Source organism: Maylandia zebra, linkage group LG3, assembly GCF_041146795.1.
Source record: "Maylandia zebra isolate NMK-2024a linkage group LG3, Mzebra_GT3a, whole genome shotgun sequence".
NCBI classification, from domain to species: domain Eukaryota; kingdom Metazoa; phylum Chordata; class Actinopteri; order Cichliformes; family Cichlidae; genus Maylandia; species Maylandia zebra.
In genome coordinates, this window is record NC_135169.1 from 34,079,422 (window position 1) to 34,095,221 (window position 15,800).

The 15,800-nt window shown below is 39.0% G+C and overlaps 1 protein-coding gene across 1 annotated transcript; it reads right to left on the reverse strand.

The window, feature by feature from the left end:
- Positions 1-4,385: 4,385 nt before the first annotated feature.
- Positions 4,386-15,658, reverse strand: LOC101485365 (uncharacterized). Its single transcript, XM_076882226.1, has 11 exons — positions 15,575-15,658; positions 15,430-15,488; positions 14,599-14,701; positions 14,383-14,507; positions 11,076-11,146; positions 10,770-10,895; positions 7,245-7,379; positions 7,086-7,123; positions 6,636-6,676; positions 4,732-6,551; positions 4,386-4,442 (listed from the first exon to the last, which is right to left on the reverse strand). Exons 2-11 carry the CDS (start codon positions 15,446-15,448, stop codon positions 4,386-4,388), a joined length of 2,535 nt encoding a protein of 844 aa, XP_076738341.1. The 5' UTR covers positions 15,449-15,488; positions 15,575-15,658.
- Between the last annotated feature and the right edge of the window lie 142 nt (positions 15,659-15,800).

A 15,800-nucleotide genomic window follows, 5' to 3' on the forward strand; every position in this document is an offset into this window, starting at 1 on the left:
ACCCCAAGCTGGTAGGGGGAGCTCTTTATTACAACACTTGCTGATGCTACACTGTGCTTCGAGGGTCATTAACAGCATAACAGAACTCACTTATGGTTGCATTCATTCTATAAAACAATAACTGTAAGTGACTTTGAACCGCAGTACAAACACAACATTCAAGATAACAGTTAAAAGTAGTGTAACCATAAACAATAAAACAAGAACATCTAAACAGCAGCACATGTCCCAAGGCATGATGGGAGAGAACTAGCTGTTCCCCCAACACGCCACAATATTAAATAATTTGTGTCATGGTGATTTTTTTTCTTCTCTTTTGGTTCTTCTTTTCTGCTGCTCTGACTCACTTTGTTTTAATCCTATGGGCTTGAATCCATTTTTTTATCTGAGATTTATTTTCAATATTGCCTCTTTATTTTTGACACGTCTCTCAGAGCAGCCCTGTTAGAATTTCTCTATGGTTACACTTCCTCTCAACTTGTGACTGTGACAGAATGACGGACACAATCACACAGTTCGCACTTTGTGTATTTATTTGTTGTTTCTTATAACACAACACAACCCCACCTCAGGTCCTGGTACATACATTATAAGAGAAAAATAATGAACTAATTGAGCTCAGGTGTGTGTCAGCCATCTCCGGCAGCAGAGCTCAAAGCAATACCTTACCACACTGAGAGGACATGAACAACACTCACTGGTCTCATTTGTTTCACTGTATTCTGAATCTGCAGCGTCTACAGGGAAAAGCATACTTGACTCGTTTGTTTCACTGTTTTCTGAACCTGCAGCTTCTGCAGGGACAAGAACACTTGTCTCATTTGTTTCACTGTATTCTGAACCTGCTGCTTCTGCAGGGACAACCACACTTGTCTCGTTTGTTTCACTATTTTCTAAACCTGCTGCTTCTACAGAGCCAACCACACTTGTCTCATTTGTTTCACTGTATTCTGAACCCGCAGCTTCTGCAGGGACAACCACACTTGTCTTGTTTGTTTCACTGCATTCTGAACCTGCAGCGTCTACAGAGCCAAGCACACTTGTCTCATTTGTTTCACTGTATTCCAAACCTGCAACTTCTGCAAGGACAACCACACTTGTCTTGTTTGTTTCACTGCATTCTGAACCCGCAGCTTCTGCAAGGACAACCACACTTGTCTCATTTGTTTCACTATTTTTTGAACCTGCTGCTTCTACAGAGCCAACCACACTTGTCTCATTTGTTTCACTGTATTCTGAACCTGCTGCTTCTGCAGGGACAACCACACTCGTCTCATTTGTTTCACTGTTTTCTGAACCTGCAGCTTCTACAATGACAACAAAACTTTTCTCATTTGTTTCACTATTTTCTGAACCTGCTGCGTCTACAGAGCCAACCACACTTGTCTCGTTTGTTTCACTGTATTCTAAACCTGCAGCTTCTGCAAGGACAACCACAGTTGTCTCGTTTGTTTCACTGCATTCTGAACCCGCAGCTTCTGCAAGGACAACCACACTTGTCTCATTTGTTTCACTATTTTCTGAACCTGCTGCGTCTACAGAGCCAACCACACTTGTCTCGTTTGTTTCACTATTTTTTGAACCTGCTGCATCTTCAGAGCCAACCACACTTGTCTCGTTTGTTTCAGTGTATTCTGAACCTGCTGCTTCTGCAGGGACAACCACACTTGACTCGTTTGTTTCACTATTTTCTAAACCTGCTGCTTCTACAGAGCCAACCACACTTGTCTCATTTGTTTCACTGTATTCTGAACCTGCTGCTTCTACAGAGCCAACCACACTTGTCTCGTTTGTTTCACTATTTTCTAAACCTGCTGCTTCTACAGAGCCAACCACACTTGTCTCATTTGTTTCACTGTATTCTGAACCTGCTGCTTCTACAGAGCCAACCACACTTGTCTCATTTGTTTCACTGTTTTCTGAACCTGCAGCTTCTACAGAGCCAACCACACTTGTCTCGTTTGTTTCACTATTTTCTAAACCTGCTGCTTCTACAGAGCCAACCACACTTGTCTCATTTGTTTCACTGTATTCTGAACCTGCTGCTTCTACAGAGCCAACCACACTTGTCTCATTTGTTTCACTGTTTTCTGAACCTGCTGCTTCTACAGAGCCAACCACACTTGTCTCGTTTGTTTCACTATTTTCTAAACCTGCTGCTTCTACAGAGCCAACCACACTTGACTCGTTTGTTTCACTATTTTCTAAACCTGCTGCTTCTACAGAGCCAACCACACTTGTCTCATTTGTTTCACTGTATTCTGAACCTGCTGCTTCTACAGAGCCAACCACACTTGTCTCGTTTGTTTCACTATTTTCTAAACCTGCTGCGTCTACAGAGCCAACCACACTTGTCTCGTTTGTTTCACTATTTTCTAAACCTGCTGCTTCTACAGAGCCAACCACACTTGTCTCATTTGTTTCACTGTATTCTGAACCTGCTGCTTCTACAGAGCCAACCACACTTGTCTCGTTTGTTTCACTATTTTCTAAACCTGCTGCGTCTACAGAGCCAACCACACTTGTCTCGTTTGTTTCACTATTTTCTAAACCTGCTGCTTCTACAGAGCCAACCACACTTGTCTCGTTTGTTTCACTGTATTCTGAACCTGCTGCGTCTACAGAGCCAACCACACTTGTCTCGTTTGTTTCACTATTTTCTAAACCTGCTGCGTCTACAGAGCCAACCACACTTGTCTCATTTGTTTCACTGTTTTCTGAACCTGCAGCTTCTACAGAGCCAACCACACTTGTCTCGTTTGTTTCACTATTTTCTAAACCTGCTGCTTCTACAGAGCCAACCACACTTGTCTCATTTGTTTCACTGTATTCTGAACCTGCTGCTTCTACAGAGCCAACCACACTTGTCTCATTTGTTTCACTGTTTTCTGAACCTGCTGCTTCTACAGAGCCAACCACACTTGTCTCGTTTGTTTCACTATTTTCTAAACCTGCTGCTTCTACAGAGCCAACCACACTTGTCTCATTTGTTTCACTGTATTCTGAACCTGCTGCTTCTACAGAGCCAACCACACTTGTCTCATTTGTTTCACTGTTTTCTGAACCTGCAGCTTCTGCAGAGCCAACCACACTTGTCTCGTTTGTTTCACTATTTTCTAAACCTGCTGCTTCTACAGAGCCAACCACACTTGTCTCATTTGTTTCACTGTATTCTGAACCTGCTGCTTCTACAGAGCCAACCACACTTGTCTCATTTGTTTCACTGTTTTCTGAACCTGCAGCTTCTACAGAGCCAACCACACTTGTCTCATTTGTTTCACTGTATTCTGAACCTGCTGCTTCTGCAGGGACAACCACACTCGTCTCATTTGTTTCACTGTTTTCTGAACCTGCAGCTTCTACAATGACAACAAAACTTTTCTCATTTTTTTCACTATTTTCTGAACCTGCAGCTTCTACAGAGCCAACCACACTTGTCTCATTTGTTTCACTGTATTCTGAACCTGCAGCTTCTGCAAGGACAACCACAGTTGTCTCGTTTGTTTCACTGTTTTCTGAACCTGCAGCTTCTGCAAGGACAACCACACTTGTCTCATTTGTTTCACTATTTTCTGAACCTGCTGCGTCTACAGAGCCAACCACACTTGTCTCGTTTGTTTCACTATTTTTTGAACCTGCTGCATCTTCAGAGCCAACCACACTTGTCTCGTTTGTTTCAGTGTATTCTGAACCTGCAGCTTCTGCAGAGCCAACCACACTTGTCTCATTTGTTTCACTGTATTCTGAACCTGCTGCTTCTACAGAGCCAACCACACTTGTCTCGTTTGTTTCACTATTTTCTAAACCTGCTGCGTCTACAGAGCCAACCACACTTGTCTCGTTTGTTTCACTATTTTCTAAACCTGCTGCGTCTACAGAGCCAACCACACTTGTCTCGTTTGTTTCACTGTTTTCTGAACCTGCAGCTTCTGCAGAGCCAACCACACTTGTCTCGTTTGTTTCACTATTTTCTAAACCTGCTGCTTCTACAGAGCCAACCACACTTGTCTCATTTGTTTCACTGTATTCTGAACCTGCTGCTTCTACAGAGCCAACCACACTTGTCTCATTTGTTTCACTGTTTTCTGAACCTGCAGCTTCTACAGAGCCAACCACACTTGTCTCATTTGTTTCACTGTATTCTGAACCTGCTGCTTCTGCATGGACAACTACACTTGTCTCATTTGTTTCACTGCATTCTGAACCCGCAGCTTCTGCAAGGACAACAAAACTTTTCTCATTTGTTTCACTATTTTCTGAACCTGCTGCGTCTACAGAGCCAACCACACTTGTCTCGTTTGTTTCACTGTATTCTAAACCTGCAGCTTCTGCAAGGACAACCACACTTGTCTCATTTGTTTCACTATTTTCTGAACCTGCTGCGTCTACAGAGCCAACCACACTTGTCTCGTTTGTTTCACTGCATTCTGAACCCGCAGCTTCTGCAAGGACAACCACACTTGTCTCATTTGTTTCACTGTTTTCTGAACCTGCAGCTTCTGCAGAGCCAACCACACTTGTCTCGTTTGTTTCACTATTTTCTAAACCTGCTGCTTCTACAGAGCCAACCACACTTGTCTCATTTGTTTCACTGTATTCTGAACCTGCTGCTTCTACAGAGCCGACCACACTTGTCTCGTTTGTTTCACTATTTTCTAAACCTGCTGCTTCTACAGAGCCAACCACACTTGTCTCATTTGTTTCACTATTTTCTAAACCTGCTGCGTCTACAGAGCCAACCACACTTGTCTCGTTTGTTTCACTATTTTCTAAACCTGCTGCTTCTACAGAGCCAACCACACTTGTCTCATTTGTTTCACTGTATTCTGAACCTGCTGCATCTTCAGAGCCAACCACACTTGTCTCGTTTGTTTCAGTGTATTCTGAACCTGCAGCTTCTGCAGGGACAAGAACACTTGTCTCATTTGTTTCACTGTTTTCTGAACCTGCAGCTTCTGCAGGGACAACCACACTTGTCTCATTTGTTTCACTGTTTTCTGAACCTGCAGCTTCTGCAGGGACAAGAACACTTGTCTCATTTGTTTCACTGTATTCTGAACCTGCTGCTTCTGCAGGGACAAGAACACTTGTCTCATTTGTTTCACTGTTTTCTGAACCTGCAGCTTCTGCAGGGACAAGAACACTTGTCTCATTTGTTTCACTGTTTTCTGAACCTGCAGCGTCTACAGAGCCAAGCACACTTGTCTCATTTGTTTCACTGTATTCCAAACCTGCAACTTCTGCAAGGACAACCACACTTGTCTTGTTTGTTTCACTGCATTCTGAACCCGCAGCTTCTGCAAGGACAACCACACTTGTCTCATTTGTTTCACTATTTTTTGAACCTGCTGCTTCTACAGAGCCAACCACACTTGTCTCGTTTGTTTCACTGTATTCTGAACCTGCTGCTTCTGCAGGGACAACCACACTCGTCTCATTTGTTTCACTGTTTTCTGAACCTGCAGCTTCTACAATGACAACAACACTTTTCTCATTTGTTTCACTATTTTCTGAACCTGCTGCGTCTACAGAGCCAACCACACTTGTCTCGTTTGTTTCACTGTATTCTAAACCTGCAGCTTCTGCAAGGACAACCACAGTTGTCTCGTTTGTTTCACTGCATTCTGAACCCGCAGCTTCTGCAAGGACAACCACACTTGTCTCATTTGTTTCACTATTTTCTGAACCTGCTGCGTCTACAGAGCCAACCACACTTGTCTCGTTTGTTTCACTATTTTTTGAACCTGCTGCATCTTCAGAGCCAACCACACTTGTCTCGTTTGTTTTAGTGTATTCTGAACCTGCTTCTTCTGCAGGGACAACCACACTTGTCTCGTTTGTTTCACTATTTTCTAAACCTGCTGCTTCTACAGAGCCAACCACACTTGTCTCATTTGTTTCACTGTTTTCTGAACCTGCAGCTTCTGCATGGACAACCATACTTGTCTCATTTGTTTCACTGTTTTCTGAACCTGCAGCTTCTGCAGAGCCAACCACACTTGTCTCATTTGTTTCACTATTTTCTAAACCTGCTGCGTCTACAGAGCCAACCACACTTGTCTCATTTGTTTCACTGTATTCTGAACCTGCTGCTTCAGCATGGACAACCACACTTGTCTCATTTGTTTCACTGTTTTCTGAAGCTGCAGCTTCTGCAGGGACATGTACACTTGTTTCGTCGTCTGAACTTGATTCAACGTCTATTTCCACATCTTCTATGACTCCCTGAACATCATTATCACTTGAATTTGTAACACTGATCATGTTCAGTGTATCACTGTGATCACTGTGTGTGTTTCCATGTTCATGACTCTTATTATCTTTTAGTAGGTTTTCTTTTCTATAATCGTCCACTTTTGTATTATTTTGATCCAGACCATCACTTCCAGTGGTTTCTTTGTCCTCATTTTGTTCTTTGTCCAGAGGATCTACGTTACAGGGGTTGTTAGGTGATCCCTCTGCTTCTCTTAATTTAGGAGCCTTTGGATTATGCTCCATGTCTGTCTCCTCCCCCTTTTCTTGCTTTCTCTTCCTATCTTGAGTACCAGTATCTGCAGCATGAAACACAAAGTAGAAACAAAATCATTCAGGCACCAAACAGCTGAAGAAACCACAACAAGAATATTTGCTGTTACCTTTCTTTTTCCTGTAAAACAGAAGATATGCAGTCTGGGACCTAGTGGAAAAATATGATATGTAATAAATGTGTTACTTTCACATGCAGTGATGTGTTTAGCTAACATTTTATAACAGATTTATTTTTGGCAGCAGTGTTTTCCTACAAATTAATATGTGTCTGCATATTTTATATTTTTCTAACAGTGCAAATATTTAAAGATACACCTGTTTAGATTTTTTCATTAATTTTATTGTTTTGCTTTGCACAGCAGAGATTTGGGGTAGAGTTGAATTAACTACATAGACAATCTGCAGTTGTGATTATAGAACAGTGTTATACGATACTTCAGCATGTAGAACAGTGAAAAAAGTGTATTGAAGGCATGTCTAGTATATACTTATGTGAAAGGTTAAGAAATAATTGGAAAATAATGTACAGTGGAAATAAAAAGTACAAAAAAACTTACCTCTTAGTGTTACCGAACTGGAATTGCTGATAATCAAGCTGATGATGTAAAAAATAATCAAGTATAACATGAAGGATATGTCCCTGTACATGTAGTTGTATAAAGGAGTAATGCAGGAACATATTTTAGTATCAACAGTGAATAAGTGATCAGTCTTACCTCTGTGACCCTGGTATCATCAAACTGATACCATCTGTCTCCATGTTCCTCCTGGATCTTGATTGTTGCGGTGTAATGTCCTCCTCTCAGATCCCCAAAATGATCCACAGACGCATACAGTTCATATGTCTGACACTGATTACCAAAGGAAAAATGGCAAATATGAGAATGACTGAAGAAAATGAAATGGATTATGATTAAATACAAAATATTCTGTAAATATACCTCTGGTATCTGCAGGGTTTTAGGAAACTCCACAGAACAGTTGATTTTGATGTATGACATGTAATTATAGTTGAACTCAAACCTCTTCAGCAGCAGACACAAAACATCTGGTTGATGCTTTATTTCATCTCTCTGAATGAAATTTTTTTAATTCACATCAGTTTTATTTATACAGCACCAAATCACAGCAACAGTCGCCTGAAGGAATTTTTCTTATTTCCCAATATGTGTTAATATGTTTAAAAAAAAATGTTTAAAAAAAATTCACCATAGTAGCATCAACTTTGTCACCACACTGATCACAGTACAGCCGATTTTCTCCACAGAAATCTGAAGGTTTAAAAAACTCCTCAATTCCTTTTACCTGAAAAAATACACTCATGTTAATTAAAATCGGATCGAACAAAGACGTGCTGACCAGGGAAGTGACGTAACGAATTTAAAAGATTTTAAACATGACCTACTAACTTTATCATTTCACAGTCAAGGGGTAAGATCTATTGTCTAATAGAGCCAAATCTAAAGCAGTGAACATATACACAGCTTCTCATGTTAGTATTCATTTGGACTGCAAAGGAGGAGCTGATTTACATATTTTTTAGCCAAACCAGATACCCTATAAAGAATTGCCACAGCAGTTCTTTTGTAGTTTTGCCTGTGTATACCAACAAAATGGATTGAAAATCAGTAAATATGTGACTGAAGTGCAGACTGTGCAGACATTGATTCAAAGTGTTGAATCTTTATTTTATAGCTTATTATTGTAATTTCCATTTAATTTTAATTATAAAACCCAAAGACGTGCTAGTGCATGTCAGGGAGACCATGATTAGGCTGAAAAACCAACTATCTTCAAGTTTCCATTTTTTTCACAGATCATTGCTGCACATTCTCCTACTAAATATCAGATACTTTAGACAAACCAGAAAAGTCATAAGGGTGGACATATATAGTATATACCTATATTCTTCATAATGATTCCTTTCCACTCATTAATATCAAACAACAGTGGGAGACTGAGTTGAAAGTACAGCTTCAGACTCCTGGTGGGACAAAGCGCCTTGCAGAATCCACTTAAGCAAAGCTAAATGTTAAACTTTATGCAGTGCATAGAATAAAACAGTCATCAGTTACTCAGGAAAATATAAAAATATTATATATCTTTTACTGGAAAAAGCATGTAAGCTCAAAACGTTTTTCACAGTTGTCATGTCCTGGCAGCCAGAAACATGCAAAGTGCATGCGAAGTTTGCAGCTTTTCAGATCCTTACCACCAGGGGCGGAGCGTGGGGGTGGCTTACTGGGCTTAAGCCCGGGTTGTTTTGTCAGAAGCCCGGGGTCTTTTGGAGTGTAATTTTTTCATAGTTAGATGCCTGGCTGACAACTGTATAAAACAAAAAGTACACACAATATTCGAAGCACATAGTGCACACTGTGGGAATTTACGACTGTGCGTGAATCCCCCCTGATATTGGTATGATCCGAGCTCAGGCACTAAGCGACTGAGCGAGGGGGCGGAGCAGCTGCTGCCTGCTGTGAGTGCGCTGTTGGAGAAACGGAGCCAGCCGTACTAAGGAGAGCTTAAGTTTGACCAGGTACGAAAGCAAATCATTCGTACCGTACAAATAATGTAAATATGACGGTGAATCACGAAACATTGATATCAAACTGATCACTTGACCAATATTACGTTACTTGCTCTTCAAGTGAATCAACAAATGGCGAAATGAAAAGCCGAACAAATGCTATTTTTTTTAGAGAGTCTTACGTGTGTTTATTTCATATTTTCAGTTCTTACCCTCCCCGACTAAATCGGTTTCAGTTATGTACTGAAATATAAGAATGGGCATTAGAGGGTTCTTTCAAAGAAAAAACTCAGGTAAATGTTATTTTATATATTATGCTTTGTATGTTGTTCAGTATATTTCTATGCAAAACAAGAGGGATTTCAGTACAAAGCAGGATATTCACATTTGTAACCAGATATTTACATACACTTTAGGGAGAAAACATAAAACATTTTTACTGTACAACATCAATTTAGATTAAACTTTTGTTTTAGATAAATATTGAAATATCTTTTGAATTAGTTAAATGTCAGAATAAAGAGAGACAGAGCTGTCTATTTTTTATCACTTTGATCAAATTTAGGAGTACATATACACTAAGTTTGTTAATTAATAAGAAAACTCCAGACGATTCCATCCTGAGCTGAAAAAGCTTCTGATAGGTTAGTAGAGTCCATGTGAGTAAATTGGTGGCACAGCTGTGGATGCATATAAGGCAAAACACAGAGCCTGTTTCTGTGACATGGGAACATCAAGAGATGTCAACCAAAACACCAGGAAAAGAACTGTGGAGCGCCATAAATGTGGCTCAATTTTGAATACAATTTGGTGCCATTTGCAATTAAGAAATACAGATAGTTTCTCTCTTTACTCTTAAAGTTAACAAATATGTTTTTTATATTTATCAATCTAAAAAAATAAACATAAACATTTAGTCTGATTTGATGTTACAATTAAAAAAGTGTTTGTGTTTTGATCTGAAGAGTACATAAATATGTGGTTTCAACTGTATATTTGATGATTGTCAGCACAAAGAGGGAGAGAGAGGGACAGAGAGGGAGATGGAGAATGAGGACAGAACAGAGGTGGAACAAGAGCAGGTGAGACACACATGTTAGTCAAATGGTTGTTTACCAAAAGTATCACTGTATCATGGTCGTGTATCTCGTACCTAGTGTTTCTTTTTAGGTTTGCTATTTTTCAAATTCTACATTTATTAAGTTATGCAGGCTTGTTTGCACAACAAGGCTAAATAATGATATAAACTTTTCTAAATCTAAATAGTGGACTTTGGTAGAATTAAAAAAATAAGTGTAGTGCAGGTCTATGATGATTTTTAGTGCTACTATCATCTAGTTCTGATTCTGGTTCTGTCTTTGTTAAATCCTCAGTAGTCCTGATTTTGAACTGTTGTAGTCCTGTTTTAATTCCGGATCAGTTCTGGGTCTGGTTGAATTGGGGTTTAGTCCTCATGACTTGATACAGCCCCAATTTTGTTCTGCCTTGCTGCTTAATTAAAAAACTAGTTTAAGGTGTCCTGCACATGTGATATATATTTTTCCCTATATGAAGTCATTCTTTTTTGAACAAAACTCAAAACAGAGCCTATTAATCTTTCAGTCATTTCTAACCCCCCCCCCCCAAAAAAAAAAAAAAAAAAAATCCTGCATGCATACTACCCTTTAGGGCTAAGCCCCGGGTGTTTCAAATGTCTGGCTCCGCCTCTGCTTACCACACTGTAGTCTTCACTGCAGGAATTCACCAGTGGAAGAGGAAGATGCCAAAATGGTGCATCTCCATCAGTCTGTATATGACCTTTAGAACAGGTGGTCTTGTTTGCTAACTGACCGTGGAAGATCTGAAAATATAAATGCACATAACCTGTTCATTTCATTTGAGTTCAGTTTCAATTAGATTGGACTTGCTCACAACAAAAGTTGTCCAAAGCATTTTATATTGTAAGGCGAAGACCCCACAATTAAAAAGTAATATTTTGATCCAGTGTATAGATACCCTTTGACATCGATGAAGACCTTACCTGTGATGCATCAGTGCTGGTCATTCTTAAAACCCTCTCAAAGTAGTCTGCAGCATCACGCTGTTCATACACTGTGATAAATGCATATAATTAAAAAAAAAAAAAGAAGTCATCTATTCTTAACATACAATTTTCCATTGTTATAATAATTGAATAATTAGATCAATAACAGTAATGTTTTATGTATATAACTTTATTTTAATAAAGTCATACAGTACTCAGGAGATTACATTAAAAAAAATTAATTGGGTGGTTGTCACTGTAAATAACCGTAAATACTTTTATTTAGTTCCTTATTTTGGCACTTATGGCCGTTATCTACTATCAGCTTCCTGTCTGAGTTTTGAAGCTGTGAAACTGTTGTGGGGGCCGTTTTAGTGGAAATCACTGGAGTTTGAAGTGTGATGGTTTAAAGGAGACCATGGAGATTTCTTTTGTCAGTAGCCCCCTTGATAGAGGCACAAGGTATGTTCATGACGTAGATAAGGACATGTTTAGATGTTTTGTGTGACAGAGGCTACATTCATTAAATTTTATGTAGAAGATAACTTTATGTTGTAAGCAATGTTCCCTCTAGTTTTTCATGTGTCTGAGCAAACACACAAACTCCCTGAGCGATCCCTTGGACCGCTGTGAGCAACAGCAGACGTGTGCACTGTGGTCACGCCAGCATCAAATCCATCCAAATTACATGGTTTATTAAAATAATCAAATTACAGCATTTACAATCATGCTAGACTACTTTTAATTAACTGCTTTAGCCCACTTACAATAAAAAAAATGTTCATGACCTGTGTAGTATGTTAACACTTCTGGAAGTAAAAATAACTTGAACTCCAATTCTGAAAACATAACTTTCTTTTTTTTTATATAAAGCGTATAAAGAGTATGATTCTGTGGTGTTGGAGAGAGTCCTGTAACTCTCTGTCTGCAAAATACAGTATATAATGACCAATGTTGGGCAATTAATAGTTACTTATTCAAAAAAGTTACTGAGTTATGCAAACAACAAAGTTTTTTTCCGCTGTTTACCTAAAAATGCTGCCAAGGCGTTTTTTAACTCATTCACTGCCAGCCATTTTCAAATCAGGTAACTCCCCACTGCCAGGGTTTTTGAGCATTTTTACTCATTTTTGAAGAGCCACAGAAAACTGTGTGTTATGATCATATAAACGCTGAACCTACCAAAATGAAGAACAGACTCTCTTCTTTCATCCAAAAAAAAAGCTTGTTTCTACCATTTTACTCTGATCGCACTACCTAAATCGCACTACTGCCACTTGCAGGTCGATTTTGTCATTACATACCATGAATGCAAGTCTGATATTCACTGACAAGCTGCCCGAGGTTGTATTCTAGCCCCTCCCATTGAAAAACGTAATTGACGTCTATAGACGTCAATGGCAGTCAACGTAAGTTTTTCAATTGACGTCTATAGACTTCAATGGCAGTGAATGAGTTAAATTAACATTTCAAACTATTTACAGAACAATCAGCTGTTCTGCATCAAATCGGATGCCACACAAATGTTTGTGCCACTCCAAAAAATAATTTCTGTCCACTATGACATAAAGGAGAACAACAGCCTGATACCTGTAGGCCTGACAACAGGAAATGTATCACTCCTGTGTCCTGTACTGACACACATGACAAAGCTATTGAGTACACTACACACTAACTACACGAGATTCGCGCTAAACGTCGCAAATCTGTCACATCACAAAACACCGCCGTCACCCCACCCCCAGGCGGAGAGTGCTTTCGAGCGTTTTCCTTATAAAACGCTGTTTTACCGTTTCTTCACGCATTAAATATAAACAACGATAGTATTAAGGAAAAACAAACATTGCATATTTTTTTAATCATAACTCTGGTTTTACGTGGCCTATCAACACAATTTAAAAACTGGTATAAAGTCCAGACTTTTTCCGTCAATCGTTCCATCTGTCCTGCTCACATCTCCACATTGTCATTAACGTTGCTTCACTTTACATCAGTCATGCCACTTTCCTAGCTAAAACACCGGTGTCCGCACATAAGGACTCTGTCAGCCTGTCAACAACGTTGATTAGCTGCGTATATACGAATGTAAATCACGAGATTGGCTGGACTATGGGATAAGGTGGCATCATTCTAATTCCATACAGGAGCAGCCAGTCACTTACTGACTAACACTGCAAAACAGAATTGTTTTAATTTTAATTTCAATTCAGGTTAGATTAGAGACCGTGACAACAGTGCGCAATTGCGCATGCGCGCACCTTAGAGGGAACATTGGTTGTAAGGTTTACGATTGTAACAGTGTGGATTTTTAACTTACTTGCTGTTTCTGTCTATACATCCCCAGCTCTTACGGTGAGATTGATGGTTTACTGCCATTAAACCTTCCAAACTTCATCAGTAAAGTGTCACATTTACAAGATTCTAACTTGTTATTTGAACAAAATAACTTTATGTTTCTAGCTGAAGGTAATTAAATCATATAGGATCTGCATTAAATTCAGCAACTTAATTTGTTCTAGTTGAGGTGACATGATACAATCTAGTAAGAGGGGTTGGTTGCCTGGACTCATGAAATTCACAAGATCACACAAGATTTCAAACCACAGGAAAATCACTGGGATTATAAGAGGCAGAAAACCATACACACACAACATGTATGCTGTTACTATTTATTGTGGTTTAATCATAGCTGTCCTACGTTTTTGAATACTATATTGACGGTGGTGAAGTGGTTAGCACTGTTGCCTTAAAGCTGGGTTCAAATTTACCATTGGAGTGAGTTTGCAGTGGGTTCTCTCTGGATATCTGGTTTCCTCCAATAGTTAATTACGTTAATTGGTGATTCGAAATTACCCAAAAGTGTTAATGTAAGTGTAAATAGTTGTCTCTCTCTCTCTCTCTGTGATAGGCTGGCACCTGTCCAGTGTGTACCCTGCCTCTTGCTCTATCACATCTGGGATAGACCACAGCCTCCCATGAACCCTCATGAACTTAAAATAATCATGGAAAGGACTTCCACATTAATAAATGGCTTTCTATTAGCATTAAGCATTTTTGTAGGACTAACGTAATTTGCATGGGGTGGATCAACTCAATTAAATTAGGTTGGACTCACCTGCAGTAAATAAGTTGATTCATCATTGTTTAATTAAGTTGGTCCAACTCAAGTAACTCAATTAAGTTGGAATAACAGAACTACATAAGTAATTTAATCATGTGGAAATTCTCTCCATGATTTCTTTTTATGTTCATTCAAAGAGTTATTTTTTTGAGTGTATACTATTCAAGTTTTGTTGTTCTGTACCGTTCTCAATGTCCAGCTTCTGTGTTATATTAAATGTTTGAGCTTCATGTTCCTGTAAGTCATCAAATAAGGTATTCAGATATTGATCAAGGAACTCAGGGTGACGATTTTTCTGTTTAGAGTTCCTAAACAGAAAGGGAAGATGAGTGATTAAAAATGCACAATAGACTTCATATATAGCAAATATAGAATCATGCTTAAAGTTGGATAACAAACTTTTTCACAGCCGTTCTGAAGTCTTCGGTCATGAACAGCACCTGCAGCACACTGTTCAAGTAACATGTGGATCCTTGGTTTATCAGTCCATGGTACCTGTCAGCTGATGGGAAGAGAGAATGCATACAAAGAAGATATATATTTAAAACATTAGTCTCGATCATAAAATAACCAAAGAAAAATAAACCAAAAACCCATTTATATTTTATAATTTCTACATTAGGAGTTTAACTGGGCATTTTCTTTTTCAATATTAATATTACTCTAAAATATCTAATTTGCCAATTCTAGTCAAATTCAGTAGTTTGATGTGATTTACTGATTGGGAAAGCAATGTGCCCAAATTTACAGTGCGGGGGGAGGAGGGGAAGAGTCAATAAGTTACTGCCTGTAAACCTCCAAAATACATTACGCTGACCCATAGATCAGGGCAATTTAAGCCTGGAGCATTGCCAGGAGTATAGTGGCCTCCGTAACTGGTAAACTAGAACAAGCAAAACTCTCTCTTAAAGTCCAGTGTCTGTCCAAACTAAGTAATCAGACTAGTTCAGGAAATTGGTTAGAAAAAGAATTGGAACATAACTTCAGGAATCCTGAGAGAGATCTATAAATCAGCAATGTTCTATCTATTAAAGATTTGTTGATGAAGGCTAAACGGAAAAAAAGCCAGCACTCTAGGTACACCAGTGCTAAAAAGAAAAAACGGAAACATCGAAATTCCTGGATAAATGTACTCCAACAATACGTTTAAGAAGGAAAACAAAAAAACAAACAAACAAAAAACTTCGAAATATTTTCTGAAATATTTGAAATATTTGCTGTAAACAATACCTGTGTCCGCTCCGCTCATTGCAATCACTTCACTTCTGCACTGCTGAAGAAACTGCCCCCTAAAAAGAAATAAACCGCAAATGTTAGCAATTATGCTAAACAACAACACATACAATCCTTCCTTCCGATTAATTCAAAGCATTACCCTGGATCCTTTGGAAACTACTGAGTTTATTCTCACGCAAACAAACTAACTGCGACCTGCAGATCCAGTGCTTTAAAAAAAAAAAACCCGGAACACTTTCACTTTCTCTTTCTCTTAGGGTGGAGTTGTTGCAATGTTGCATTCATGCTGTGTTGGAAATCTCGAAATCATCAAAACACAGCTAGATGATTGACAATTATTTACACTTTTCAGAACCCGGTTATTT